Source organism: Lathamus discolor, chromosome 1, assembly GCF_037157495.1.
Source record: "Lathamus discolor isolate bLatDis1 chromosome 1, bLatDis1.hap1, whole genome shotgun sequence".
Lineage (NCBI taxonomy): Eukaryota > Metazoa > Chordata > Aves > Psittaciformes > Psittacidae > Lathamus > Lathamus discolor.
In genome coordinates, this window is record NC_088884.1 from 148,788,065 (window position 1) to 148,815,108 (window position 27,044).

At 37.9% G+C, this 27,044-nt stretch overlaps 1 protein-coding gene across 9 annotated transcripts in view; it reads left to right on the forward strand.

Moving 5' to 3' along the window:
* Nucleotides 1-27,044, forward strand: part of LCORL (ligand dependent nuclear receptor corepressor like) — a 96,875-nt gene that overhangs the window by 15,008 nt on the left and 54,823 nt on the right. For all 9 annotated transcript variants that reach the window (XM_065699905.1, XM_065699932.1, XM_065699878.1 and 6 more), the window contains one exon: nucleotides 25,432-25,497. Coding sequence is in view for 7 of the 9 variants with exons in the window: in XM_065699932.1 (XP_065556004.1) it covers nucleotides 25,432-25,497 (66 nt within the window). In the remaining 2 variants the exon portion in view is untranslated. The remainder of the gene's footprint in view (nucleotides 1-25,431; nucleotides 25,498-27,044) is intronic.

A 27,044-nucleotide genomic window follows, 5' to 3' on the forward strand; every position in this document is an offset into this window, starting at 1 on the left:
ATCAATTGAATACTGAAGGGACTTTCTGGTGGTAATAGTGTGTTGCCATATGTGTTTGGGGATCACAGCTGTACAGCACAACCAGCGCTGACAGGGACTGTGAAGAAGTGTAGTGAAAGCTCCATAAGGCAAACTGTCACCACAGGTTGGATCCTCTGCTGGGCAGGTCTGCTGTGCTTTGGGAACTTCTTCAAAGTTGTTTTTTGATTGCTCTTTTGCTCAGAATTGCAAAGTGTAAAACCATAACATAATTACTTCCTTTTTATGCTGATGTGACTGTGGTATTGCTTCAGACTCAGTTTTCTCCTCCTCATAATAAAAGCTATGTAGAGTATGATTCTTTTGTATGCTCAAAATGCAAAACTCAGTTAATAGAAAGGAGCCCTGAAATGATTAGCAAGTGCTCAGGAGGAAGGACGTTGGTTATGGTTTAATAGTTAGTCAAGAGCTATCTCAGTTAAGAACTGTTAACTTGGCATACCTGTTGAGCAGCCCTTATCTGAGAGAAAGTGTAAATAAAGAGGCAAGAAAGTGAGTAGTCAGGATAATGGAGGTACAGTACACTTAACAGGTTTGGATTGAGGGGTTTTTTCTTTACTCCTTTGAAATTCTGTAGCATTGGTTTCTGTAATATAACTTCCTACATTATCTCAAATTAACTTCCAAAGTAGAAATGGTTCATTGTTCTCACTAAGTTAAGTATTCCTAAGGATTTGAAGAGTAACAAAGTTAGTATTAACTGGAAGGTATGAAAAGGTGTCAGGTTGATGACTGAAATGACAACATGGTGGGGGGAGAAGTGGTGAATAGGATGGATTTGTCATAACTTACTTTTTCCTTTTCCACACTTCTCAAGAATCATACATTTTTAGCAAAGTCAGAAAAATGATGTGGTAAAGTAGTAGCCCCCCAGTTCTTGAGCTAGCTTATTGTCAATCCTAAAGCAAACAAAACACTACCACCAACAGAAAACTTGGATCGTTCTACCCTTACAGGTTTTATTTAATTAAAAAAAAATAAAAATTGGCAGTTAATACAGTTCTGTGGACTATTATTTGTCAAACACTGTGCTCAGAAAGGAAACAGGAAAGTACAGACTTGTTGAACATGTCATACTGTTTCTGCTAAACCTTTTAGATGAACATAACTTTGATATCTTGTATCATTCATTAATACTAAGTTTGATATGTGCCTTTCTGTAGTATAATCACTTGAGCACTTTAAAGTCCTTTACCTGTACAGGATTCCTCATTCACCTACTTTGTAGGAGTGGTAAACTGAGTTAGAGATACTGCTTCCAAGATGGTGATTGTAGAACTTGAGAGTCATACTCAACAGATTGCTCATATCTGCAAAAGTGAGACAGAAATAATGCTCAGTTGCCTGCAGTGTACTGATTGCTGGGGGTCACTGATGGTTAGGGACCTCTGCTTGAAGGGCTCCATTGCCGAATTCTTTGTTTGTCAGAACCCAGTTACAGACTTAGGTATTTGCGTGGGCTTTAGAATCAAAAGCTTGGGTTTTGCCAGCCTATTATTTTAGTTTGTGACCTGTGGAATATAATTTAAAGTCTCGGGCCAAAATGTTTGTGCATTTAAAGAGTTAGAGAAGAAAAACGGTGACAAGATCTCATTGACATTACTGAGAATTATTTTATTTGATATTTAGACATACTTGAAGGTACAAAAGACTTCACATTGTAAATTAATTGAGTATATTCATTGAAATTCTAAGTAGGTGTTCAGTACAAAATGGCTGATCAGATGGTAGTCTTTGTGTGGTTGTGTTAAGCGCTAATGTTCCTAAGATGCCTAGACTTGTGCTTATGCGTGTACTGCCTCTTGCATGACTTGATCAGGGTTCAGAATGAGATGATCTTGGCAGGTGCCTGAAGATCTTGATTCTGTTGATGTTCTTAAATCAAGCAGAATATATGATAACAAATACTGTTTGTAGCAGTGCTCATTGGTATGTTTTGTCCTAGGTACAGTCTTTGTTACATAACTAAGAAACAACATAGCCTAATTCTAAGTTCTGTGTTTCTGGAGAAGTGGCAGAAAGTTCAGAGTTGAAGTACCTAAATTAGTCAGCAACTGAGTTCCATGCTGGTTTAAATTGCAAGGTATTTTATGTAGGTGAACATCAGAATGGTTAAATATTGCTTTTTGATGCTCTTTGATTAAAACTTTGTAATGTGAATTGAGTTGAGAGGCTTTGGTAGTATGGAACTATAAAAGTCTAGCTTCATACTGTGGTCAGCATTAAGAAACAGGATTTATGCAGTTTTTCCAAGCAGTCATTGATCCCACTGACTGATTTCGTTTGAACTTTACAGGTAGTGTCTTGGCAAGTACATTGAGTCCCAATAACTTTATTGAATAGGCACAGAGGAGGGACCTACTAATTGCTGGGGTGCAAGAAAACACTGAGGTGGTGCTTCCTATTTCCTTGTCACAGTATCCTATGTGTAAAGTTTGGAGCAGTAACTTGAGGCTTTTTAATGGGAATTACCAGGTTAACTCCAGTCATGGATGTTGAAATCTTCTTGCTAGGGTCTTGCATTGTATTGTGAAAATATAAAAGCATCTGAATAATCTTGCACTGTGAAAATGAAAGTTTAAAATATTATCACGACTACTTTAAAATACATATATATATTGCTGTCTGAGGGGAGGGGAAGGGTAGAAGCTTTACTCTTCCTCTCCTGCAGCTCAAGGACATACATTTGAAGGGAAATAGCCTTGGTATTGCTTTCCTATGAAAACTGAAACTTGATCGAAGTGAAAATCCGTTTTTATATGCTTGTGAAATCTGGCATACAGTACTCCTTTACTCCTCTTATATTTTTTCAGACTTTTTTGCTGCTGAACTAGGATACATCGGTGCATCTAATTCTGTTTTGGTGGATGTAGACTTTCAGTTATTTTTTTTTAAACTATTTGAACTTCTGCTCCGGCTTACTGTTTTTGAACAAGCTGCCTCTCAAGTGCACTTTTCAAGGGAAGGCATTCCCCCTGGAAATGAAAGATTTGTAGCTACTGCATTTGGTATTATCCCCACACTTGCAACACTTGCATCAAGTACTTTGTATCTTTATCCCCACAATACACAGAAGTATTCTCACTTTCACTGTGGCTGTAAGTACTTTGCCTCAGCTTAGTGCCACTTTTTTTGTAATACTGCTGCAGCTGTAGGTGTTTCTCTATAGCTGCCACAATAGTAGTGGCAGAACTGGTTACTTTACTATATAATATCTATAATGTTGTTGTCTATCTGTTAGTGATTGTTTTGATGGTTTAATGCTCTATTACCTGTCAAGCCACCAACAGCCTGTATACAAGAATGATTTCAAAATGATACCTGCTTTGACCCCTTTGGCTTTCTTGGCACTTTAACTAATTTTAAACAGCAGACAAGCTTCCATCATCCAATATGATAGGCAGTAGTACTAGTATAAGGTGTTTCTGTGGATCTGTCATCCTTTGAGCTGTGATGTGCAACTCATGGTGTGATTCCAGTGTAAAACTAATCTCAGTCCTACTGCAATGGTTGGAGAAGAACATGAATTAAATCTAGATCAGAATGACAGCACAGGTTCACAGGCAGTTTTGATGCAATGGGGAAAGATGGCATCATGTAAGGGGATAGCTCAAACTAGTATTACGGAGGCAGGTTTGCAAGTCAGCATTAGTGTTGAACACTTATTATGAAACCGCAATCTAAGAATACACTGAAGTGCTATTTTGTATGCTCACGTCTCACAGAACTATTACCAGAATGGGGAAATCACAGTCCTGACTCTGTGCTTCTGCTGCTCACACACTTGCATCAGCACTGCTTGGACCCCTGTCTGATCTGCTGTAACTCACTAGCTTGGCAACTCTGTTGAGAGGAGTTAGGAACTTAAGAAAAACGAAACAACAAAAAAAGCAAACCCCAAACCTGATGGCTACTGGTGCCAGTACAAGGATGGGGTGAGACTGTGTGACAGAAGTAGGATGGGTAGTAGCAGAAATAAGCCATTAGATTGGTTTAGCTGACTGTGTCACTGCCAATGCCAGGAGTGGAGCACAGCCCTGAATGTACCATCCCTATTTCCCCTGAACTAAGCAGGTTAACAGAAGAGTTAAAAATGGTCAGTGTGTCATTGGTTGTAGGTATTGCATTAACTGTCTTTAGATTGAAATAAGAGAAAACACATGGGGTTTGTTTTGCTTGTGTTGGACTATCTTTGTTTCAAATACGTAGTGTTAAATCAGCTTCTTTTCTGTGTCCTCTAACAATCCATTTCAACTCATCAGCTTTTCTCTCAGAAATAAATAATTGCTTACTGCTGTCATTATGTATTTTTAAAGGGCTATCTTACATTTGACTCTGAGAGAATTTTTTACTTGCAAAAAACAGTACAAAAACAGAGTAAAAACACCAGAGGCTTAGTTTAAAAGGCAAAGGGAGGAAGTTCCACCTATCTAGAGGTAGATGCAGTACCAGTTCATTTATCTCTTGTGAACCTGCAATTGTAAGGTTGTATGGAGCACAATTTTTGAAAGACAAAACTACCTGGTACACAAAGACTAGTCCATGGACTGTGCAGGATGCAAGCAACGCTTTGCTTGAATTCTTTCCACTCAGAACAGAAATGTGATTCAGGTCATGCAAGTAGATATACATATCTTCAGTGGTGTTGATAAAACCTGTGATTTATGTTTTTGGTGCTCCTTATGTGTAGATACTGGTATGTGGAAGCAGTTCAATTTTTAAGTGTTCCAGGAACTACTGTAATCTTTGTCAATGTTTTTAGGCATAGCTTGAACTTTCTTATTGTATGTTCTTACATGGTAGCTGTTTACTTTTTACATAGCTGATAGTGAGCTGAGAAATTCAAACTCTGATAGTCTTTCTACGTTGCAGGCTCTAAGAGTTTCCTGAACTGGAATTTGTGTAAACCAAAACCCCAGAATACAGACAGATATTGTCACAGCAGCTCAGTCTCTGTTCTTCCCTTGAACTGGCATTCAGTAGCTGTGTACTAATGCTTGAAGTTGGTAACTTTCAGGGTTTTCTTTTTGTTGATGCATTACACAATTTTATTGTTTTTCTTTCTGGACTCACTGTACCTACATGATTTATGTCAACTGCTATGAGCATTCATTTATTAAACAATTCAGTGAGCTAGGCTGTAAAACAAATCTAACTTTACGCTAACCTAGTAACAGGAGGGGAAATGTGGCAGGAGGAAGAATAAGAAAGAAAATGTCAGATCTAGTTTAACTTGGACCGGTTTCCTAATCAGGTTTACTACACGCCTGCTTTTTTCTCCCTAGTCAAGTATAAGTAGCTGTACTTGAGAAAACAAGGTTTCTGATTTTTAGTAACTGCCTGTTTTGGCAACAGTGTTTTGGGGTTTGAAAACTTGAAACTAAGTTAGCTGAACAACATCCTAATCAATGAAATTGGTGACAAGAGCAAGAAGACAGTACCACTAACAATAATGTCCTTCCACTTGTTCTCTCTTTGTAGGGAAACTTCTCTGATGTGACAGTGAGCTGCCCTTCTGTTATTCTCCGGGTTAGTTTTCTGTTGAGTCTCCTGAACTGTCATGCTATGGTAATAAGCGCTGGTAGTTGTGTAAGGAAGATAACAGGAATGTGTCATACTGATCAATTTATCAGATCAGTGTATGCTGTTCAGGAGCTGTATTCCAGCTGCTGGCAAGTAGCCAGGGCTTGTACTGCCTACAGCTAAAATGGGGGAAAAAACAGTACCTCTTCCCCTTATCCACCTTCACCTTTTCTTATTTTCAGCTGTATTATATGGATGCTTTGAATAGATAGTTACAATGGATCCCTTCTTCTTGAATATGACTAGAGTATCAGGGTTTCAAACAAGGTTGTTATTCTAACCTTTAGATTTCAGTGTATTTATGTAAAGTGTAAAGGTCAGCCAGAGCTTTATACTTCACTAATTTAAAATTCTTCATCCCAATTAGGACTACTGACTTTTGTGGTATTCTTGAACCTTGCTCTGTTCCATGTGCTTGGAGGGAACTTTGATAAGATAGGTTGGAACACTGATAGAAGAGGTTGGAACAAAATTAAATTTGTGTGATTTGTGTGTCTAGTATTAAACTTGCTAAAACCAGGATGGCATTATAAATGTATTTATCATACATAAAAAAAACACCTTATTTGAGGGTGTGAAGTTATTCTATGTATATCCCCCTTCTGCCCAGTCTACTGCTTTATCCCTCCATCTATTAAAGGCAAAGAGAAGCCATGAAGAAGCCATGAAAGAACAGGGAAGGGAAGGTGGTTGGTAGCAACTCATTTATTTGAGCCTGTAGGGAGAGGGTAGCAGAGGTATTACAAAGAGTTTAGGGGACTCTGAATCTGCAGAAATGAGGTTGAATTCCCTTTTATGGGGTGTGGTGAGCAGCATGTGACCCTGCAGGCAGAAGACCCCTGTATCAGATTTTCACCTTTCTTTTTATTTCCACTTCTGGCACAGAGTTCCTGTGTAGTATCTTCAAAGCTGGATTAACCCCTTTCTAGATTAACATTTTATCATTGACAACATTTTTCTGGACTCTCAGCTGCTGCTTCTAATGGTGTTTGCTTCTCAACATCTACCTGGGCTTGCATCTCCATATCAGCATGTGTTGTATCGTAACAGTGAGTGTTGGGTAAAAGTCACTAGAGATGATTTTTTTTTTTATTATTTTTCTTTTTTTCTAAGTTACTGAATTTCTGACCTCTTTATGTTCCTCAGCTTTCAGTTTCTGTGTAACTTTGTAGGAGCCTGCTTTCCAGTTATGAGACATCCTAGCTTTTGTGGCACGTGGGGATTGATTACTCATGTGTAAAGAGCTGTTGTGTAAAAATTTGTCGTTTTGCAATACGTTTTATTGTAAAATGGTACTGCTGCTTTTAAAAATGCTTAATTTTCACATTATAAATAATTATCATCCTTCATTCCTATCATTCTTCAAATCGTCTTAGTTAAAGGCTAGTTAAAAAACGTAACAGATGAATAGTGGTTCTCACAGTCAGAATTCCACTGCTTTATAAACTAGCTTTAGTGCATTTCTAGTCTGCTGGGCCACTAATAGGTCGAAAGGCAGTGTAATTAAGCTAGGGTTGAATATACTGCTGCTTTTTACAACTACTGTCAGAAACCTTAGTGCATCATATTTAAAAAATCTTTTAATCCTAAAAGCACTAAAGTTTTTTTGTAATGCCAGGTTAAATACTAGTGATGCAAAACTGCTGGACATCTTTTGACAGTGAACTAATATTGCTATTGTTTATGATGTAGATTATAGAAGACTGCTTTAAAGGACTCCAGCTTGTTTTTGCAGCTGTCTGTTTGGCTCACAGAACAGAGAGTGAGCCACTGCAAGGCCCAGTTAAATGTGAAGCTCTGACTTTACCTAAATGTAGGTATTAAGCCTCCTAATCTAAATATGGGGGAGGATTATCAAATGGCACCTGCTCTGTGACCTGTACAGATGTAGGTCATTCTGGTGTTAGCCATCTGATGAAGGGGAAGAAAAAAAGGATCTTCTTAGGATCCACTGCTGCCTTAGACTGCCCTGTGCAATGACTTTAGTGCTAAGCATGCTGAACTCTGTCTCAAAAGTTGTTGTACTACCAGCTGAATAATGCAGTGACTCTGGACTTATCTGGTTCAAGCTCCTTCAATTTTCTTGTTTTTCCTGGACCACCCTATCTTCTCGTCCTTCAGCTTTCATAATCGGTCATTTTCTGTCTTTGACTTCTTAAAACCACCCATTTGTCTTTGCTTCCAAACCCCTTTCCTTTTACTTAACTGCTAGTGATATTAAAACCATTTTAGCGACTTTTTGTCTCCATAAATTGTTTTATTTCAGCTTTCAATTTTTGTATGTGCCTTCACACTTGTATAGAGTGTCTTCAGGTGACCACAAGCATGTTCACCCAGGCAAATTACACTTTTCATCTTTTGGTTTGGGACACTAGGCAATTTCTTCCTCCATGTGTCTAATCCCATCTGTTTGTTTCTTTATATACTGCTGCCAGATATCCCATGTCAAGGTACTTGAGGAAAAGGGGTATATGCTTCTTCCTACCACCTCATTTAGGAAATGTCAGTCTTTGTCAATCAAGTCAAGAAGACTACTACCTTGCTATCATACTTTCACATACTAAGCAGTAGTTGTTTGAAAGGTCTTGATTGGTTTTTGGGGTTGTTTTTTTTTACCTATGTATTTTATTTTATTTTTTTTTAATGGATCCCTAAGTCATTCTCACTAGAAATTAGGACGCTTCTAGCCTCAATTTATCCCCAGTTTTTATACATTGTGGCAGTGCTGTTACTTAGCAGTTTTCCTTAAGTTTTTCCTTTGTATTTTTTCCCTTCCATACTTCTTCCTGTTCAAATATCATAGTAAAAACTGAGCAGATAATGAGCACTAATGACTCAAAAATCATTGTAGTGGATTTGAATTTTAAGCAAGTAATTTGCAGACAAGTGTCAAAAATGTAGCTACAAATGTACCAGCTAGTGCAAACTGCTAATAGTGGATATTCTGCACTGTGGTACGATCCCAGTCGCAGTAAGAGGCTATAATAAGCTCTCTGTTCCTTTCATCTGTTTGAGTATTTTCATTTCCCCCCATACCATTTGAATGGGTTCTACAGAGTCATGCTAAACAGTAGTCCAAATGAGGTATAGTCTGGACCATGTTGGATGAGTATCATAATAATCTGACTCTGCATTGTCAGATAAGAACAGCTCTACTAGATCAGAGCAAGTGTGTGTAGCCTAAGATCTATTGTCTGCAGCCACTTGTGGATTGCTAGGGAAAAAAAATATTAATACCCATTAGTATTTCTGAAATATCTTTCAGCCTTCCATGACACTTGTCTTGATCCTTGGGAGAAAAAACAGGTATTTTGGGTTTTATAAGTGATATACTAGATTATTCTGGCATAAGTTGTTGTTAATTTTGTATAGGTATGTGCTTTCAAAGCCACACGAAACTTCAGTAGTTAACTGCTGTCCCTGGTTATACTGTTAGGTGACTCTTCTGTTTGTTCTAAAACAAGAAGTAGAAACACTGTATCAAACAATTACTTTAAAAAGCCAAGGCATTGAAAAAGACCTATCTTCCCTCGGCCATCTCTTCCATCCCTCAAACTGAAGAGTTCTTACCTGTTCCTTGCAGAAAAGCTGTTCATTAAACCTGATCATTTTCCCCTCCTTTCTTGTTTTCTTAGTTCCCTCTTCTGGAGATGGGGAAACTAGAGCTATGTGTATTCAGGATAACATCGGTGTGAATTTATGTGGTGACAAACTAGGAAGCAATGCAGAAGCTCTTCTTTTAAAAAGTCAAATGATTTGACATGCTCTTTGTGGAACTGATATTTTCACAGTGCTGTATATTTGAACTCCAGAATAAAACTAAAGTGATAAATCAGTTTGGAGCCTATTAATGTGTGCATAATATGACATTTTACTTTCTCCACTATTTAGCTTAATATGTACTTGCTTTTGGTAATTGTCTTCAATTTTACCACCTCAGTACCTCAACATCAAGGAAACTTCAAAATATTCGCTTGCTTTTCTTTGCTGCTAATAGTAGATTTTACTGGGCAGTGCATTGTCACTTTTTCAGATCACCTCTTTTGTGTGGAAGAGTAACACTCATTTCTGGCGTTCTGCTGTGAAAATCATTTACTTCTGTCTTTCAACTAGTTACTTATCTGTGCACAGACTTTACCTCTGTGGCTTAGGAAGCTTTTAAAACTTTTGGGTATGGATGTCAGTAGATGTCTTTCAGAAATCTTGATTTAATCTTAGTGTCCCATGTCTACATGCCTACTGACATCTTCAGATAGCTCAATTATGTTTGAAGTATGACTTCACAGAAGTTGTACTTGGTCTTCAGTAATACATTGTAATTCTTTATGCATTTGGTAATCCTGTTCTTGGATTTTATTTGCCCAGTTATGAACATTTGACTTGCTGTTTTATGAAATGGCCTCAAGTTGCTCTAGGGAAGATTTAGGTTACATTTTTCACTGAAAGGATTATCAAGTGTTGGACAAGGCCACACAGGGAAGTGGTCGAGTAACCGTCCCTGGAGGTACGTAAGAGTATAGACATGGTGCTTAAGGACATGGGTTAGTGGTGGACTTCACAGTGTTAGAATTACAGTTGGATTTTATCTATGAAGTTCTTTTCCAGCCTAAATGATACTATGATTCTATGTATGCTTTTGCTGTATATATTCTAAGCAGGTGTCTGGTAGGGCTACACAGGCTGGTAAAAGATAGGCATACACAGTTGCTGATAGATTTTTTTTTGTTCATTCATGTTAAGTTTTGCCCCTTTCCTGTCCTCTAGTGTTGAGGTAATCACTTGCTAATTTCTTCATTATAAATACTTGTTCAGGTGTATCACCCTTAAGATCAGTTCAATTTTTCTTGTTGCTGTTACTTTCTTTTTTTGTTCCTGTCAACAAGAGGCTGTTATTACAAGAAGCAAGTTTTATTTACTCCTTAGACAAACTGATCATAGTATGACTGAGTCAGCTAGCTTCTCTGAAGAGCAGGAGAGGCCACTCCTTCCCTGGCATCAACTGAACTATCTTGGCAGAGGAATGGTCCTAGAGACCTTTGCATATGTAGCGGGCTATCCTGGCAACAAGCTGGCAGCTTGCAGGCTAAGCTGGAATTGAGTTAAATGGGGAGAGGGAAGAAAAGGGAATGAGGGAAAGAAGTGTTAGCTGCTCAGCCTGAGGAGTTGATAATCAAGACATATATAGATCAAGCTGTATAGAACTCACAGATAGTATTTAGCTGACTAAAACCAAGCTTGTAAGTGATACTAGACAATGGCTGTTGGGGAAATATTGGTTTGTAAACTCACTTTTACCATCTTAACTATTTGCTTTGGAATTCTGCCACCTGTTGTGTGTTCCACTTTCTTGTGGTGTCTGGCTTTTGAGGTCAGAGATCTGGTGATGTTTAGAGAGTCTTGCCAAAGGCTTCAGCAGGCTTTGTGTTAAAGATCTCCTGACTGGGGAGACACACCTTTTTCTGTTGATGCTTAAATCTGAGGAATTGTTCAATTAGTGGCTTATAGCCATCCTGTGTTCCATCAGGAACTGAGATCCTTTGGTCAAAGTAATTTCAACTGTGCAGCACATAGTGGGTTCTTTACTTCTTTCCATCTGTACATTCCTATGTGTCATATAATCGGATGTGAAATGAAATGTTACGTGGTTATGTTTGAAGCCTACATCATTATGTGTTGATGTAGTCAGAACTTCAGGTATACTTGTACACTTCTTTTGATTGTTGGTAAAATCAGGAAAAATCCAGGTAAGAATCTTGAGGAAATGGTCTGATAACCCTTGTTTACAACTCCCTCTCGCTCTCTAAAACTATCTGAAAGGAGGTTGTAGTGAGGTTGGAGTCAGTCTCTTCCCCCAAGTGACAAGCGACAGGACAAGAGGTAACAGCCTCAAGCTGTGCCAGGGGAGGTATAGATTGGATATTAGGAAAAATTTCTTCACTGAGAGGGTAATCAGGCATTGAACGGGCTGCCCAGGGAAGTGGTAGAGTCGCCATCCCTGAAAGTGTTAAAAACCCCGTGTAGATGAGGCCCTTAATGGCATGGTGTAGTGGTGGATTTGATGGTCCTGGAGTGATGGTTGGACTTGATGATCTTAAAGGTCTTTTCCAGCCTACTTGATTCTAAGATTCTCCAGGCTGGAACATCTCATTCAGCATTGCTTGTTGTCTTCCTCCTTTTTTGATCAGTTCCCTGCCTGTTACACTTGCATTGTGTGAATTCCACTCAGACTTGACCAAGTTTTGTCTTGAGATGCCAATTCATACATCCATACTAACCTTTAACTGATGTATATGCCTTAGGCAGTTGGTAAGTCTGCTGTACCAGTGTCCAAAAGCGTGCATTCCTTATCCATGTCATCAGGTACTCTCAGTGGTCTAATGTGTAGCTGAGAAATGTGAGGTGGCGCTTGGATTTTAGCCTTTTCCTTTTTCCTAAGGTACCTTATTGTATTTAATTTTAATCCCTTGCTGCTTTTTAAACAGCAACAACTCTCCCTGCCTCCTTGATACTGGCCTTCTGTGTTGGAATACCAAATGCTAGTCCTTCTTGGAGAGAATTCCTTCAGCAAGGCCATCTGACTGGCTAGGATATATTGGAAAGTAGTTTTATTTCCTGTCTGCACCCTTGCCTAAGTCTACTGACTGCTGAACAAATGTGTTCTGCCCAAAGGAAATGGGTTTTAATAAGAAATGCTCTGTGTAGATGTTTTCTTAAAGCTAGGTGGTCTTGACAAAACATGACTGTTTCAATGGAGAATTCATATCAGAAAGAAACTGTTTAGTGAATCCTACAAATACAGTTTTTTGAGGAAGCATTTGTCTGAAAATCAGTCATGTCTGAATTATTGTCATAATTTCTGGCAAGCATTCGTTGTCCCACAGATCTCTAGGGAGTGAACTGAAAAGTCTTGTTAACTAGTCAGTGCTTCTGCAGTGACACTGCAGGAGAAAAAGCTGTGAGAGAAACTCAGTGTGTGTCCTGAGGAAGCTTGCTTTAGTGTGATGGTTCAGGTTACTGAAATCTGTGGCCTTACATACTGAATACATCTCTTGATTGGTGACTTTAAAGAATACTTGTACAGTGGTCCGTGAAGGGTTTTTGCTGGCTTATGCTGAAGCCTTTACTTCAGGTTGTCACATGTAGGTAGCATTTTGAGGGCTCGTACTTAGTGTGACTTGCAGTCATTTCTATCACTGTCATTGCCTGAGGAGATCTTGGCATCTTTTCAGAATCTCTCTTCTGAGGAATCAAATAAATTTGAGGAAACTGATATTAACAGAGCATCTTAAAGGTAGTAAAGTGAGTGCTTGTTTTCTTGAGGCCTTATTAATTACCTAGGTAGAAACGACGGATTGCACAGCTTCTGGTCATCTGGTTGCCGCATTCAGAACTCAGAATCATCACAACACAAAAGCATCACAAACTCAGAAGAGCCCGAGCTGCCTTTTCTGCTGTTATCTGCAGGAGTACCCACTTGGTAGTGATTGGTGTATTTTAAAAGCTGTGTGGTGCTGTACTTCTCCACCTGCCCTTTAACAACCAACTGACTTGATTATGTGGCATGCAGAACAGTTACCAGCTGGATACTTGGCAGCTTTGTCAGTTGTGCATTTTGCATTGGTTGTGCTCCGGCATTTTCTCCTTCATTCTCAACCTTGCAGGTTAGTGATAAAGGCTGTTTCACTCTTTGTGTGGGATATGAGTGACCTTGACCTATGAGACTGATTAACAAGCTTGGTACCAGATAAGTAACTTCATATGAAGTTTTCCAGAAATCTGGAACAGACATTTATCTGGTTCCTGCAGGAGTTTCCCTCTTGCTGGAAATGCAGACTGTAATCACACCTTTCTTTTAGGAAATCCTATTCCTGTATTCTTGACCTTGCTGTTCAGTTGGCAGTTGGCTTCCCTAAGTGGTTGCTGTTGTCTTTCTTAATTGTTTCATTCAGTAGGGAAAAGTACCCTACTTAAAAGTAACTCAAAGTACTAAAGTTTCCTGTTTTGCCTTGCTTTGAGTCTTCCGGGGAGCAATAGGATATGGCTGTCTTGGGTAAAGAAACTCACTAAATTGTGAATGGAACAGTGAAATCTGGTACAGATTCTGCCTATTTCTTTTAAATTCGTGGCCCTTCTGAAAGGGGAGGAGGGAAAAGAACAGCTAGGATCTGTTTTGCTTAAAGTTTCTGATTCAAATGTCTATTTTTTGTTTGTTTTTTTAGCTGCTTAAACAATACAGAATTTGTGCTGAGTTTTTGTTTGTTTTAAGGAGCAAAATAGGGACATGAATTTATTCCTTTTTTGCACAGCATAAACAAAGTGGTGTATCTTCTCGTTATTTTTAAAGGAGACTAACAAATTTAGAACTAACAGTGAATGTTTTCTTCTGCTAAGGAGGAGCCAGTGCTGGAATACAGAAGGAACAGAGTGTTTCTAAGACAGGATAGCCTACTATTTAAATGCATCCGCCTTGTGTAAGACCTCTTGTCTGTTCTCCACATGATTTAAAGTATTCGGAATCTTGCCACTGGGCACTTGAAAAACGTATCTGATTTTCCTTTGTGGCGTTCCACCCACTGTTCCCCAGGTCAGGTTGGACAGTTGTTAGTAATGTGAGGTTTAGAGAATGTAATCAGAAATTAATTATGGAATTGTTACAAAATTGATTATTACCCAATAAATTCTCAGAGCTGGTATATGGTTTCATTTGAGTATCATATGGATTCTGTTCCACAGCAGATGAGATTCTGAGTCCCACACTTTGAATCTTACCATTTCATGCTTCTGCCTTTTAATGATTGGGAGGAAGTTTATCAAAAGTTGTGTAATTGATTTTAAAAATGTCACCCAAGCACAGCTGCTTAATCTTTGAATTGTGTCAAATGCCAAAAGCAAAACCAATAAATTAACATTTTTCTGTTCTCTTATATCTGACATCTTTTATCCGATAAGAGTACCTAGTGTGAAGCTAAAATCTGTACTTAAAGTCTCCATTTCTGTATTTCTGCTTTTTAATCTCCAGTGGGAAATGAAGGAATTCAGCCCACTTAAATGTTAAATCAAACTTGTGTGTATTTTTTTGGTACACGATGCAAGCGCAAAAGAAGCATGCTGAGAAGATGTAGGTTACAGGTTGATTGTTCAAAAGCAGGTATCCTATCTCAACTTGCATGTCATGGACGTCATCTTTTATGAACTGAGCGTGCCCATGGCAGGGGGGTTAGAACTAGATTATCTCAAGGTCCCTTCCAACCCAAACCATTCTATGATTCTATGTTTAAGAACTCATTTGAAATCATGGTTTAGCTGAATTTAGAGTTCTTCCAATCTAACCGGAGTATCTGAGGCACTTGAAATTTTAACCTTGGATTCCAGAAAATCCTTTTGGAGAAAGGAGGCTTGGTTAACTTTTTTTAATTTCAAGTGAAGGTTTTACATAGATAAGAGTGTCCAATTCTTGTTGACCTAATTGACATGTTGCCAGCTCTAAGTTTTGTCTAATTTCCCAAGCCAAATTTTGGCACAATACAAAAATAATGGCTGGCTGGTTTTGTTGTGTTATGGGGGGTGAGGGGGAAGTGTTTTTGTTGGTTTATTTGTTAAAGTTACTCATAAAAAAACCTATAAGTTAGAGGTGAAAATACATGGCATAGGTATTATAAAATGCACCAAAGTAAGCTTGTAGCAAACTTACTTTAGCTACTAGTTTGCCAAGAAATTAGCACAATGTTCTTTTAAAGTTGTGGTATGGCTGGGATTATTAAAAATGTATTTTAATAAACTGCTTTCAGCATTTCTGTTAACATGTTTGGGAATACATACTTTGAAGAATGCAGTATTGAGATTTATGGGCTTGATAGTTCACTTACTGTGTTATAATTTGGCATCTAGATACAAGATGCCTTTCGTGCTGTAGCGTCAGCAGATGTCTCAATAGATTTCAGGGAAACACTGTGTTGGTGCAGAGTAATAGCAGGATTTCAGTCAAATTCAAATGTTGGTTTTGTTTTGTTTTTTTAATAATAGAAACCAACAAATAGTTTCTGAATATGAGAAGTTGGATGTACTGGGAGACAAGAATGACTTACCTTGTTCATTTCAAAACAGTCTGCAGTTTGCGGGGAATAGGCTGGTGGTTTGATGGAGAAATGACAATTGAAAAGAAACCTCCTCAAAATTCTTGTGAAACTCTTCAATCTTTTAGGAAATTCCCCTTACATTTTAAACATATTGTCAGGCATCAGTTTCATGGAATGCCCTTGAAGGCTTGCAAGTCCATTAGCTTGCAGTAGGCACATGGTGTAGTATGGTATCCTAAGCTTCAGTTTTTCAAAGCCCATCAGGCTAGGACTGCTTTGAATTAAATGCACTTTTTTGGCTCAATGAACTTGTGATTTTTTTGATAACTGTATTTTTCTCTAACAGCTTTCAACTAGCTCTCTTTCTTAGCAAAAAGCTTCATATTCTCTGATTCTGGTAATCCAGGAAATGTGCCAGACCTATTTATTTATTAGTTGACTTCTAGACTTTCTTGAGAGGCTGGTTAGATGTGTGATACTGTGTAACAGTAAAACAGTGTTGTGACCTATTAATTGTCACAGATTCACTGTGAACTTCACTTTTCCATGATGATTTAGTGAACATCTGACTAGGCCTTCATGTAGAAAAGAAGCTTTTGTCTGGCAGTCCTTAATGTTTTGGATAAAATAGGTAGACTTTTCAGACTACTTGTGCATCTTAAAATGTGGTTAAGAAACAAGAACCTGTCTCAGGCATGTGGTGTTCTGAAAGTGATAGTTGTTTCCATGTTTTATTCTCATGTTGTAAAATGGTTAAATTGATACCAATGAGGAAGTCACAAGCATTTTTCCAAGCTAGATGTTATCTTCTTTTACAGTTGCTTATTCCCTCTGAATTTTGTTCTGTAAGGATACAAACTCTAAACTGGTCCAAATTATCTCCAGTACTGTTCTGAGTAATAGTTGTCATCTAGATAACTTTGATGTAGTGTCTAGAGAAAAGAAAGGCTGTAGGATAATTTTCAGTGTGTCTGAAGAACACTGATATTCACACCAATTCCATATCTAAATACCCATGTGTGACAGCTGGGATTACATCACTGTTCAAAGAAAGAAGAATTTTTAAAGATAATGGAAATTAAGTTCTAGTAGCTGTCACTTAGAAGCAATTTTATGTCCCCTTATCCACAGAGCAGTGCAGTCGCTTCTGAAGTGTTTTCCTTATGCCTTTTAAGTTATAAATATCTTGCTACTATATCAGAAATTTTTAATTTTGACAGCCTTTGGAAGCTACAGTAAAAGGTGTCATGTGGCCTTTCCTATTTACAGGTTTGCAAGGGCACGTTCTTACTGGCATGGAAGCATCTCTACGCTCCAAACTTCTTTTTTGTGGAACCTTATTTTTCATGATGTGATTTATAAGTACCTGAAAAATGGACCCGAACTCAGTATTGCTGCTAACCTCAGTCTTTTAATATTTTTTTCTCTGTTGGCTGCCACCCTTTTCTTTAAAATAGTTGAACAATTGGGGGGAGGCAGGACGTTTCCTCTTTTTGTTTTTCCTCAGGTATGGCCAATGTTGGCCTTCCTAGTGCTGGACTATTATTCCCTTTTGTATTCTGCTTGATGCTTGTAACTGCTTTATGTTATAGCCAGTTCTTTTGATGTATATATTCTTTTTGGAAACAGTATTTCATCACTGTCTACATCCCCTTAAGAAAACACAGTATAGAGAGTTGAAAGCAAGGATTTTTACCCCAAATGAAAAGTAGCCACTTAGAAGTGAAGCTGTTCTGTAGTCTTGGTTTTTGGTCACCCTGTCTTTTCTCTGTGGCAGCAGCAGCGTCTTCAACTGCATCAATTCCTGGAGTCAAGATTTGCAGAGGAAGACAAGTATCTTTTTTAGCTATGGTTCAGAATTTGTATTGGAGTCTAAATAAAGGATTTCCTCCCTTTCACATTGGAATCTCTGGTATGTTGGTTCCTGTTTGCTCAGGGTTCTAAATCAATATGGTAAAGAAAATGAGTGCATGAAGGTAAATATTTAGAAGTTCCTATTAAAAAAATACTTTTTGTGTGTGTGTTATAAGCATAAAGTGGATTCAAGCTAGACAAGCCCCCTCCCTATGCCAGCCCTATGCAACATTTGTCCTAAGTTATGTCTCAAGAATTGTTCTGCAACAAAAATGGGCTGGTTTTTAACTGAGAATCTGGCCCGCATTTTATTAACTAATGAGTTTTACTGACTAGATGTTCTGTAATCACATTGCAAACAGGAAAAAGATAATAATTGAATAAAGATATTTTTTTCTTGTTTCTGTTGTGCAAGGGGTGTCTGATGCAATTATGAAAGGGATAACTTGTAAGAAAGGCAGATGACTTCTTTGCCTTTTTAAGTAACCCAGAACAAAATACTGCTCTTGCACCTGTATTACTTTCAAGTAAACACCGAAACACAGTTGAGAGAGAGAGCTTGAAGAGAACCACAAGTTATTTTTTCAGAGAAACTGAAAGACTTGTTACTCTGTCTGCCTGGCTTATTTGTTTAAAAAAAAAAAAAAAAAAAAAAAAAAAAAGTGGTTCTAATGTTTGACAAAACTAATGAAGCCGATTTCTGTCTGTGGTATGATAGTTTAAATCCAAGGTAGCTGACTTAGGAATGCTAACTGCAAAATTTCCTTCAGATATATTCCTGTACTGAGCCAAACTGAATAATGCAGTCATGAAACTGTATAAAATGAAGAAAAGTAGAACAGAAGTTTGTCATTTATATAAAATACTTTCTCAATTTACATGTAGTTTTCAGAAGGGATCACTCTTTAGTTGAGTGAAAGGGGGCAAAATGCCAAGGGGAGAGGGGAAAAAAAATCTTTTATGTCATTGCTGTTGTGTGGGAGAACCAAGCTTAGTGGTTTTCACTGCTGGTATATTTTCACATATGAAGGGAAATTTTAATTTCTCGTGTAATATCAGTGAGTTTTAGCTCAGAAATGTGTGTTTGTGGGTTGTACCTTGCCGTGAAGTTACTGCTACTTAAACAAAAGGGTATGGGGCAAAGGAGGCTATTAGCCTATCAGTTATGGCAATAAACTGGTGTGTGCAGAATCTGTCTTTTGGTCATTACTGGTCCATAATTTTTTTCCAGTGTGATTTTTAGTTTCTTGGGCTTGTACAATTTATGTAATAGTCCTCATAGATTAAGAAATACCATCTTAATGTATGGGTTGTATGACTTCAGAATGGGATCAGAATTTAAATGAAAATTAGATAACGGTGTTACTGTGGTCAAAGGAACACTAACCTCTATTACAGAACACCAAAAATAAAAGAAGGAAGCTTCATTTTAATGCTGTGTCTGGTGATACTGTGCCCGATCTTATTAAATATAATCCTATTCTTTGGATTTTCCTAATTACATTTTAAAGACCATTTGTTCAATTTTACAGTCCTCTAAGAACTGAAATCAACAATTCTCAACCTACTTTCATGTTAGTTCTGATTTGAAAAGCAGCATTAATGGGCTAAATTCCACACTGCTTAGCAATATTTTTTTTTTTCTACTTTAACTTTTCATTGCATTTACTCTGCTCAGAATATTGAATAAACTCAAAAAACAAGGAGGAAGCATGAACCTTCCGTGCATGTTACTTAATAGTACATTTTTTCTCAAACTGGGGGTATGGGGGGAGGATGCCGATTTACCTTAGAAGTTAAATAACAAGTGTTTTGGACTTCAGTAAAACAACTTGAACTGCCATAATTCAGATGTGGCTCTTGGTATAGTAAACCACAAAGTGTAGGCTGATATAAGTTCCTGTGTAGTTAAATTTTTAGGCACACAGAAGTTGTGAAGATCCAACCTGATTCTGTTGACTTTGTTAGGCGGGTTAACAGGGATCTTGAGGGTCTGTAAAACACACATCTTCTTTCCTGCAGTACCTCCAGAGGCTGTAGTGCCTTAAGCTAGAAGTCTTATTTCATTGTAGTAAAAATATGCATGTATGCCCCATTCTTCAAAGCAATGTGCAGCAGACTCTTACCCTGTGCTTTTAACTGAGGATATGCTGGAGAAGAAGAGAAAAAGCAGAACTTAATTTGCATGCACAGAATATTTTCCAAATTCCTTAACTTAAACCAGTATGATCTCTTCTAATGGTAATCGTCCAGCATTAAGATGAAAAATAGAGCAGTAAATTTGAATCATATGGACAGTATTGTAGAGCGTCTCCCTCTTCCATGTGAGTTTTGCCTATCTATGTAAGAAACAATTATACACCATTTCTGGTATGCATCCAGTGATATGAATAAACCAGTCTCTATGGCTTTGAATAATATCAAACAAAAAATTAATTTGGAAATATTTTCACTGAAAGCTTTTTATCAGTTCAACTGCTCATATTTTCCTAAACTGGAAAAAAACTGCAGCAGGTCAGGGGAGGTGAGTGCAAGTGTAAGTAAAGGGTTTTTCTAGGTGTCTTACTGTGAGGTCATTAGTGTGATGACAGTTTGAATTATAGGGGTTTTTATAAGGTCACCATCACCATTTTATTTATTTTCTTTTTTAAACTCGGTGGCTGCAGCATGGTAGCTTGTTACATGAGTTCCTGGTTATCCTGTTACAAGTGACTAAGCAAGTATCTCAATATGGCTCTGCATCAGTTGTAATTATTCTAGTTTGCCTAAGTCTTGTGAGGCCCCTCCTTGAGATTTAGTATTACTGTGTTCTAGCACTGAGTAAAAGGGCAAAGAAAAAGGAACAAAGAGGCTAAGGTAAATGGAATTATATCTGCTTTGTGAAACAGGCTTTCTATGGAAAAGACAATACCAATACTGAAGCTAATAGGCCATAAATAAGACTAGGAGAATCAAGAAATGTAGACAGTACCAAACCTATAAAAAATCTTTTAAATATAACCTACACATATACTACTGTTTTCTTTCATAACTGTATGGTAACTACTTCTGTCTTCAGTACTCAGATGTCAGCTTCCATCTATTACATGACATTTATTTTTTTTCTTGGCTCTTCTTCTAACACACAGTCTGAGTTATTCAAACAGATTTCTGGAAAATGTAGTTGCAGTCCCAGTTGTGATCACCTAGAGGATGTGGAGAGGGAAGGTGGAGAGGAGCGATTTGAGAACTGGGATCAACGATGAGGCTAAAATAACTTTTCCCTCTTAGAAACATTATGGAAATACAGCTTTTGGAAAAACAATGGCAAGTGTATAACTAAAACTGTTTGACGTCAATTTGTATGTGAAATTGTTCAATTACTATGTCCAAAGTTAATCTAGGCCAACCTGCATAAAAAATTCTAAGTCTGCACCGTGTGATTTCCTCCAGGCTAGAATATGGATAGTTTCCATAGTTAAAAGTGCAGCCTAGCTGTTGACCCGTTTCTGGGTGGGAGAGGCCTTCATAATACGTAGCCACACTACTGCTAAAGTGTAGACAAAAAATGTCTGGGTTTGGTCATGCAGTGAGGAAGAGTTCTTGTGTGTTCCTTGAATAGCTCTGGAAATCTGTATAAGGTGCATAATCTGGGAAGCTTCCATTGAACATGTCAATTTAATCAGTATTCTGTTTCATTCATAACAAAGAATTTTACAGCATCTACTGTTCATATGTGGTGAGGTACAGTTTCTAATGTAGATAGGCTTTGAAAATGTGACAGACACTGAGTAGTTTACAGTGATAAAATAGTTATGTAAAACTTAAATCATAAAGTTCTATGACCACTTGAAAAAGACTATTTAAAAGTTAAGAAGGTACTCTAAAGACTTATTTTGGATTTAATAATCCTGGTTTAATACTCTTTTAAATCAGAGTAAACCTGTAGAGACATTTAAACAACATACTGGAAATAACTCACAAAGTAATGGTTTCTGAATTGCTCAGTGGTGGTAATTACCTTTCCCAATTTCTTTGACTTTATAAAGAGTTAGTAGGGTACCTCACTAAAACCCTTGCCTTAGGCCTTTGGCCCATTTATGACTTCTCTTAAGACTATGTTAAGACAGTGGAGCAGCCCTACTAGCTCCATTCCACTTTCCCCCTCCTGGTAGAGGAGTGTAAATCAGTGGCTTCTAAGCCCAGGGCCATTATTCAGCTATCTACTTCCCTTGGGATCTTAAATTCTATCTCATGGCTGCTGTGGCCAAGACCACTGTTAACTGTTTACATCATTGATCCACTCTCCCTTAATCATGAATAGCAGGTCTAGCAGAGTGCCTTCCCTATTGAGCTTCTCTGCCTTGATCAGGTTTGTCCTCCAGTGGGATTGAGCGTGCCCTCAGCAAGTTTGCTGATGACACCAAGCTGTGTGGTCCGGTTGATATGCTGGAGGGAAGGGATGCCATCCAGAGGGACCTTGACACACTTGTGAGGGGGGCTGATGCCAACCTTATGAAGTTCAACCACAACAAGTGCAAGGTCCTACACCTGGGTCGGAGCAATCCCAGGCACAGCTACAGAGCGGCCCTGCAGAGAAGGACTTGGGGGTGCTGGTCAATGAGAAAATGAACATGAGCCGGCTTCAGTGTGCACTCGCAGCCCAGAAAGCCAACCGTATCCTAGGCTGCATCAAAAGGAGCGTGACCAGCAGGTCGAAGGAGGTGATCCTGCCCCTCTATTCTGCTCTTGTGAGACCTCACCTGGAGTATTGTGTGCAGTTCTGGTATCCTCAACATAAAAAGGACATGGAACTGTTGGAGCAAGTTCAGAGGAGGGCCACGAGGATGATCAGGGGACTGGAGCACCTCCCGTATGAAGACAGGCTGAGGAAGTTGGGGCTGTTCAGCCTGGAGAAGAGAAGGCTGCGTGGGGACCTCATAGCAGCCTTCCAGTACCTGAAGGGGGCCTATAGGGATGCTGGGGAGGGACTCTTCATTAGACACTGTAGTGACAGGACAAGGGGTAATGGGTTAAAACTTAAACAGTGGAAGTTTAGATTGGATATAAGGAGGAAATTCTTTCCTGTTAGGGTGGTGAGACACTGGAATCGGTTGCCCAGGGAGGTTGTGAGTGCTCCATCCCTGGCGGTGTTCAAGGCCAGGTTGGATGAAGCCTTGTGTGGGATGGTTTAGTGTCAGGTGTCCCTGCCCATGGCAGGGGGGTTGGAACTAGATGATCTTGAGGTCCTTTCCAACTCTAACTATTCTATGATTCTATAATGTAAAACAGAGGTTTATTGAAATGCCTGTGTTTAGGTGGTTATATGTTATGAAACTGTCCTAGTGCATATTCATTTGTAGCTGTACTAGAAACTAAGATATATCTTCTTTTTTAGGCTAAATCAAAATTGTATCAATGCTGCTGAAAAGCAGAACAACTTTGTAGAAAACTGCACAAAGTGGAAGTAGTACACATCTTTTCTGGGAAAATTTTAGAATAAGTGCTGGAAAAAGGTTCTCTCTATTGTTAGGCTGTATAAGTAAACTTTATTTTAAAAGAAAGGATCTAATACCCAAACCTGAGAGAAAAAATTATCACATCGGTTATGTCAAAATTGTGGCTCTATGGCAAAGTTCTGTGAGGACTTGTAAAAAAAGGCATCACTTTGGATCTGTGGGATGGAGCTAAGTTTGGTGAACTAGCAGAGATGCGGGGCAGTGTGTCCTTTGCTTAGGAAAAAGCACACTGTGGGTTTTAATTGCTATCCCTAATAGAAGCTGTGTGTAAGCCTGTTTGGAAATTGCATTCTTCCTTAGCAAACCTGTGTTTCATAGAGCTAGTTTTTCTGTGCTCATGTCTTTGCATAGGCAGGAGCAGGCAGTAGGACAAACAGATATGTGTAAGTACAAAAGTAAAGGCAGAAATAAGTGACACCCACCACACTCAGGGCAGGGGAAAAGGTAGGTGTCTGAAAAACAGGGAAGTTCTGGGTGCTGACTGGAGTGGTAAACAAGCTTCCTGTTTGATTTAAAAGCTAGTAAGAAATGGGAGTTAGTGTTTGTTCTTTTGGAATAAGTACAGCTGTCTCCAAGAGATACTTCGCTCATTCATGTCTTTACCCAGTGACAGTAAGTTTCAAGAACCTGAGTAGTAGCTGCTGAGCTAAAGTGGCTTGCAGTTTATGACATTAATGATCATAATAATACACATAGCGTGTTTTCTATTTCCAGACTGTTGTGTTTGGAGAATTGCTGTCTTAACCTGAGACTTCTTCACCTCTACTTCTTCATCTCTCTTGGTTGTATTTTTCCATAACCCTTTGAATCCAGAAGAACTTGGAATTTATGCAATGCTAATAGACGTGAATTTATATTACACTGAATCTAAGAGTCAGTGGATAATGCTTTAAGGTAATTTTTAGTGTATGCTTGGGCCTTGGAATTTTGCTTTTTGTAGGCTGTGCTTAAAAAGGGTATGTATATATATGTTTGTGAGATTTGATTTTGTCAACTTGTCATCTCACATAGGACTATATTACAAAGAGAACAGGAAAATTAAAATAGAAATAAATAACCTTTAGAGCATTAAAATTATAAAATAATACAAAACTGCAAGGTAAATTTCAACCAAATGTGACCTGTCAAGCTCAACAGCACCTATGTGTTAAGGTAGCTTCTCTTGTCTATGCTAGTATTTTAATATATTATTTAACGTGCTGCTTAAGGTGTGGTATGTATTTATTCTTCCTTCCTTAAACTAGTGTACAAGAAACCTAAACCAAAAAGTAAATGTCATTTTTTGTGAGAGTTGTATGTCGTGTTGTCTTAGAGGGCTTTACAGCTAATGAGCAGATTTTACAGTTCTAAATGTTCTTTGTTGGTAGTAGTTGTTTCCTGAACATATTAGTATCTTTTATGTGGTGTAACTAATTTACAGTACTTTCTAAGACTATTTTATAATTGCATCTTTAATGTAAATAGGTCTTGAGAATGAAGAATGAGAACCTTCGAATGCTGCTTTGATTTATCCTCTTAGTTGAAAATAAGCTTATTATTTGGAAGGAGAAAAGAGTGGGCACTTGGAAACTGTTCCTGTATTGAACAAAACTTTTTTTGATGACGATGATGTAAATTCTCATCATATTTCATGAATCAGTTGTCATGCATCTTCAGGGTATCTGTTGGTTCTTCTTTCTTTTTTTCCTTTTTTTTTCCTTTTCTTTTTCCCCCTTTTTTTTTTTTTTTTTTTGAGTCATTCGATTTGCTCTGTCTCTTCCACGTAGTTACAGTATGTGATTTTTACCAAATACCGAAACAGACTAGCTGGTAAGTCTGGAAAATAATTGGATTTATCTAATCCTCAATTTTAAAAGGTTTTTGTACAGATATGGAAGACTAGAGTGAACCGTTATGGTAGCAGAAGCAAAATAAGCTTTCTTTTTACTGTAGAAGTACTAGCCCTCTCAGATTAGGTAATTTTGAGTGATCCTGAATGAAAAGTTTGATTTTTTTTTTTTTTTTTTTTTAAGGTTTCTTCCTCCCTCCCCTCCCCCATAATTCTAATTCTCAGTGCCAGTGAGAGACTACTTCACTTCTGTAGAGCTATGAGGCTAATCCTCCCATCTTTAAGATTCTGTGGTAGTTATTTTAAGTCTAAGGAGGTTGTTGGGGCATGGCTTAATAGGCTGATTGTGTGCAGATGGCAATTGCCGTGTCTTATTTTTATCTTCTAATTCTGTTGAATAGTACTATAGTGGAAGGAGTAAATATTTGTGTGATAAATGTAATGATCTTTGGAATTGCTCTCAGAATTTGAGATACTTGCTGCCAGTGTTCTTGGATTTGCTTTCTTTAAGAAACTTTTTATTTACGGTTTTAAATGTTTCTTTTGTTTTCAGGTTTTGAAAGTATTTTAGAAGGGCTTTATGGACCAAGGCTACGAAGAGACCTCAGTTTATTTGAAGGTAAAGGAGTCAGCTCTAACGCAATGGCCTTAATTTATGTTTTCTTTTAGTTAAAGGTAGTTTAATATATGTATTTAATTCTAAGAAGAAAATTTTCAACTGTTTTTCTTTCTAATGTTTATTTCATCATGTTCTTGTTAATACTGTGCATAGGCAAAGCGCTAGGTAAAATGGTACCTGGGTTTTGTTCCTATGCAGGGGAATTTTGGATTAGCTAAGCTTTCCTGAGAAACTCTCTTGGGAAAGATCTACTTTCTACTTTTTGCATCTCTTACGTTGTTTCTTTGGACAGCTTTTAGAAAGGGAAGACAAGCTGCTCAGCTGCCTATTGGTATTAATTGGGAAATGGAAGGTAGGGGTTTCTTAGGTTTCTTGTAATGGTCAAGAAAATGTAAGCTTTTTATAGACATATTTTTAATATCTTTATATAAAAAATCAGCTTTTTCTTTTAGTATATCTGTATGTAAGTGTGTGTGTGTGTGTGTATGTGTGTGTGAAAGTGTAGATATTTTTCCATTATCCTTGTAAGACCTAGCCTGGTTTTGCTGGAATAGCTGTCAGTAACACCTGAGTCCTTAGTTAAATATAAAATGATTTATCCATCTTTAACAAAAGCAAAGGAGGAAAATCCAGCACAAAATTTCTTTGAAGTGTTTAAAGAAGTGTTCTGTCAAGTTCACTTTCGTGACTTTAAATAATGTTTTGTTGTCAAACCTTCAAAATGTTCCATTTAATTTCCTTAGAATTTATTATCTGATATTGTAATTTGTAAAGCATATAACCTATATAGAATCATAGAATACTGCTAGTACATGAGGCAGAGTGGGCATATTCTGTTTGTTTGCTTACAACAGGTTTGGAATGACTGCTTTAACTTGGTTGTGGTTTCGTCCTCTTCATATTGTGCAAGTTCTTTGGCTTGTATCATACACATAATACAATATTTTAAAGGAAAAGGGCAAGAGCATGTTTTAAGAATATTTTTTTTCCACTTAGGTTTATAAGCACGTCACTAGTCAGACTTAAAAATATTTAAGAAATGTGTAAATTTGGGTTAACACTTATTTCCATGTGCTGTGATAAACAAGCATGTTACTGCTTTGAAAAGGGAACAGGGCATTGTTATAACAGTGTACAGTATCTTTTTTTTTCTGGTTGTAATTCCAGTGGGTTGCTATGTTTTGGTCTGGTTAGCGACTAAAGCTTTAGTATTTCTTGGCATCAAAGGATTTACATTTTTGAAAGAAAACTGAGGACACTTCCTTTTTTGAGGAATCACAAAGTACTGAGCTAACGGACAGAATGCAAGTGTTATAGTTGAGGGAGGCTGATAGCACACAATTTGGTGTACATTGCTCCTCTAGAGTTCCTGTATGCATATATTTGAGCAGTGTTATGGGAAAAGTTTTAGCTTATTTACCTAATGGTGTTGAAGATTTCTTGTAAATTATATGCTACTGCTTACAAGCTTGGGAGTGTTGCATACTGGCTAGAAGGAAGTCCAGCAGGAGGGCTGGGAGACCTCTTTGGATGGATAAGGAGCTGCT